Source organism: Cryptotermes secundus, unplaced genomic scaffold, assembly GCF_002891405.2.
Source record: "Cryptotermes secundus unplaced genomic scaffold, Csec_1.0 scaffold62, whole genome shotgun sequence".
Lineage (NCBI taxonomy): Eukaryota > Metazoa > Arthropoda > Insecta > Blattodea > Kalotermitidae > Cryptotermes > Cryptotermes secundus.
The window spans coordinates 1,961,648-1,966,246 of record NW_019727786.1 but is presented as its reverse complement, the minus strand read 5'-3'; the positions used below and the strand labels follow the sequence as shown (position 1 = coordinate 1,966,246).

Sequence of the window (4,599 nt, the reverse complement as noted above, 5' to 3'; positions counted from 1 at the left end):
TATTATTATTATTATTATTATGAGTCAGCTGTAAATCCGGTTTGTGTGCTTACAAGCTGTACCCTTAGATCCATTTTAGTGCTATCATCACAGCTCTCTTTCAGTTCAGGAAGTTCTGTTTTCTAAGGGATTTTTCGTCACCATAGTTTGCCTAGAAGTTTATTGCTCTGTAATATTCTCCATTCTGTACTCGCTTCATGTGTCTTGGTTATTTGTTTTTCAGATAAGTGTCTTTCAACTCCAGAATGATTCTGATCCTACCATTTTAACAGTATAAGATTACCACCCACACAAATTATAAAACTAATGTCTTGATATGTTTATCTTTTTGTTGCAGGATTGTTCTCTCACCAGTCATCTGTTTATTTATTAACGGAAGCTAAAGTCAGTATATTTGTGGCAGTGACAGGAAGAGTTATAGTTCGTGTGCACCCAGCTTGCTTTAAAATCCTAAAAGACTTACATGCCAATTTTAATTGTTACAATTTTGGAAATAGTAATAAATGCAAATTGTTTTTTTGGCCATTACAAGGAATTTACAGATTTTCGTGTGAAGCTATTTTGAAATTTGAATCACTTAAAATAAAGGAGACAAATATGGCAGGTGTTAAAACTGAACCACATTTAGAAGTTGAATTAAAGTTTAACCAAGAAAAAGAAACAACAGTGAACAGTGAAACTTCCTTCTGTGTTAGTGTTGGTACTCAGTGTGAAGAAACAAAAGACAGTGAGTCCATTGTTGTCATGAAATTTTCGTGCTCAGATTCTGAAGATGCAGTTGCAGGGGAGCAGGAGAACTCACAAATGGTGAGTGTTGCCTCTTTTAACTATTGTGTGCTGACATTGAACTTGGCTTGTGGTTGAAATGAAAGGCCCAATAACTACCCTCAGAGCTGACTTTCTGGTGTTTTCCAGGAAAGCTTACCATTTTGTAATATAAATGCAGGTCCAATGTTAAGTAATAAACATTTTAAAGTGAGCCTGAGCGTTAAAGTTTTTGGAATCTTGTTAGTTCTGTTACACTGTAGTGTTAGATATTGTCCATTGTCGATGGCATTGTTTCTCAACAAGTGTGACTTGATGGTTGGCTGGGTGGGGTGTGAGGTCTTGAAAGTGAGAACTTCTTTTATGTTTAATATAATGATAAAATGCAAGTAATTGTAAAAATAGACTTGTAAGAAGAGAAACATTGTTGGGAAGATGTAAAGACTGAGAATCACTGGTTGAAGTATATGTCAGGACTTCATTTTAGTCCCACCTTCAGGCAACTGGTGGTCATTATTCTGACAGATCTTTTTGTCGATCTGATGGTTAGCATACACACGTATGTAAATTTTGTTCAAAATATCTTTGAGAGTATGTTATAACTTGAGTAGACAGAATTATGGAAGAAGAGCCCTGTGTGTTTAACACAATTTCCACTGTGATGATAACACACTGTCACATATGTTTCAGACCTACAGAAGTAAAAGCTTCTGGATTTTAACTTCTTCCACTGATATTGAAAATTAAGAGATTGTAGTATCTGTCACTGCAGTGGCAAGTATTGTTCTGAAAACGTAAATAGGGTGACCCACAAAACAATTTGGATATTTATTTGTTTATTTACTTACTTCATACCCATGGATCATTATACATGATATAGGGCAAGTCAAATATTGAAAACTTCGTAGGACACTTGATGACAATGAGGGTGTGGATGTTGAATGATTAATTTTCCTATTCTTTCACATGGACTATCACAACACATTCGCTGATGTCCTGCCATGAGCACTACAAAGTATAAACAAACAGAAAAAGAACGTTCAGTGTTGCCAGCTGAAGTTCTTGAAATGTAGGCAACACAAATTCTATTCATCAATCTCTTAGTGATTCCATTATTTTTTCTACATCCTGTTTGTATGAATATGTGCCCTTCACTAGTGCTTGAATGGATGGGCCGGTGCCCAGTGAATTCGAGCATTCTAGCTTCAAAAATAATTACCCTTTAGAGAGGCCTCAGGGACAAAAATGATTTTGTGAAGACAACTCCTATGATTTTGATTAAATTAAACTTTTAAGTCTTAACTCAGGTATGTAACCATACACGCCCTAGTGTCCTGGACGTGAAATGTCAGTTTTGTGGAAACCGGCTTTGCTGCTCAGACAGATATCATTCTCGTGACCGTTTATCTTTATGTTTATTTATTTGCCCGCTTGGGTAGAACACTTGACTTATTTATTTGCCCGCTTCGGTAGAACACTTTTGACTCTTCTCAGGGTTGTGTCACGGTAATAACTGGGTCAACTGGGAGACAGCACATTTAAAGCTAGTCCACTGATAGAAATAAAATACTCTATTTTCTGCTTAATCACAAATTGTTTATTTCAGAAGCAAACACTATATCTCTATTAGCAAGTATGGAGTAATGTCCCCTTTTTATTATTATCAAATATTAATCGAACCAAATAGACTGATAAATTAGATATACTTGGAGAGTGCAGCTATATGTCTGCCTCTGATGAATTCTGAATGCCAAGTGCTTCTGCCTACTCTATTCTGCGGGAGCGTCACTTCATCACTGTATAGGATTTGAACCGACGGCCTTTCTCCCAGACAAGAATAGTTTCCTAATGGCTGATTTTAACTGCCAATTCATCATACCATCAGTACTAGACACTCACATTACTAACTTATAGAATAAAGAGATCCAAAGATATTGAACCTGGAACCCTACATGTAAAAGCGGTTATTTCTTAGTTTAGGGTCTAATTACACCCTTTCGAAAGACACTTTTATAACAGCTACCCTATTAGCAAAACAACATTTACATCTTGGGCAGACTACAGACATGCCTTTTCATAATTGCCTCGACCCTTTAGCGGTCACCCAAGCTACAGGTAACAAAACAAGGCAGTGGTTCCTGTCCAAATGCGAAAAGCATGTCATAACTTCTTAATGGATGGGTCTCCCTAATAAATCAGTCACTCTATTAAAATGACTAAAGTGGAACATAGTGTCCATTAAAGAGTTTTAAAAGGTTTGGACTGTTACATGCCACACCGCCATCTCAAGGCATACTTCACAAATCCCTACCATCAGTAATACCAACACTGAAGCCTCTCAAGTTGTTGAGGTAATAACCTTAATATTGCTTGAATGCCCAAACTGATCATCATGAAATCTACAATTTCTTTATTACAATCCGTCACAACACAACAATATCAAGGTCAAGGCTAATATTAGCTTAGCTACATGTTTCCTGGGAAGTAAAGCGCGGCCGGCGCCTAAGGCTGACGACCTTACCGCCATCTTTGAGCCGATTGTCTAGATAATGTGGGACCCTCAACGTCTCACAACACTATGGGCCTTCACGGCCTGGTACAGGGATAGCTTTACTTTTACTTTACATGTTTCGGCTATTAAAGCCATCATCAGACAAATACATGATTAACATATTGACACCACTGAACTGCAGTACTGGTAAAACCGTGTACATGATAATCATTACATTATAAAATGCTTGGCATAAAAAGTACAATGAACTAGACTATATAAAAGCGAAAGTTATAGGGTAAAATAAGGTTAAAATTCTTCATGTGATTTTTTTATCATTAAGTCAGTTGTTGGTTGTTGCAATTTTGTTATATACCCACGGACATGGTGGTATATTCTAGATTTTGTGTACACATAATAAATTGCTTAGGAGGCCCGTGATANGATGCTTACTGTTTAGCAGGTGCCTCATCTTACAATGTATTGTCCGTTCTTTGGAGAATATAAACAGCAACTGATTTGGTGATGTATGTTGAAAGTGAAGTCGATGCAAGGGCGGGAGGGGAGGGGGAGGGAGAGGTAGAGATGCTTGAGGATGTGGTGGAAGGGGAGATATAACTGTAGATTAAGTTTGGTATGTATCAGTGGTTGCATATATAGGGTTAAAATTTTCAGTAAAATTATCATTAAGTTGTAAATTTCGTTTGCTGACTTCGTAAATGTGAAATCTTTCGTAAGTATCCAGTGTTTGGCCTTTCTTGCTGATATATAGAGTTTCCAATGTTTTGTCCATCGTGCTATATTCATGTGTGGTGTCCAGTATATGTTGAGCAAATTTGGAGTTTAGTCCATTATTTTTTGTCTCTTATGTGTTCTCTGAATCCGATTTTAAAAGTACGTCTAGTTTGTTGTATGCATTTCAACGGACAGTCAGCACATTGTAGTTGGTAAACCAATGCTGTCCAACGTTCATATGTACTCGGGCACAATTCACTGATGCCTATGGAGGTGCGGGCGCCACCACACTACTACTACTACTACTACTACTACTACTACTACTACTACTACTACTTCTAATAATAATAATAATAAACAATAATAATAACAAAATTTTTCGAAAATATTTAACAGTATTCAGACGTTCAAAAATGTCTCTTGTCTTACAAGTTGAATTAATATTAAAAATCGGCTCAATTATATGTGGTTACGGAGGGCGCCAGAAAAATATACCACGAGCGCCGCGTTGGACAGGGCTGTGGTAAACCCTGCTAAGGTTATAGTTATCATTTCTGTCCTCATTTCTTGTGGAGGGTTTTTGTATTTGTTGTATGGTGATAACTACC

At 37.0% G+C, this 4,599-nt stretch overlaps 1 protein-coding gene across 2 annotated transcripts in view; it reads left to right on the top strand.

Annotated features, from left to right (window-relative positions):
* Window positions 1-4,599, top strand: part of LOC111864921 (uncharacterized protein C18B11.02c) — a 702,662-nt gene that overhangs the window by 7,847 nt on the left and 690,216 nt on the right. For both annotated transcript variants that reach the window (XM_033751616.1, XM_023852540.1), the window contains exon 2: window positions 338-807. In XM_033751616.1, coding sequence (XP_033607507.1) covers window positions 338-807 — 470 coding nt within the window. The remainder of the gene's footprint in view (window positions 1-337; window positions 808-4,599) is intronic.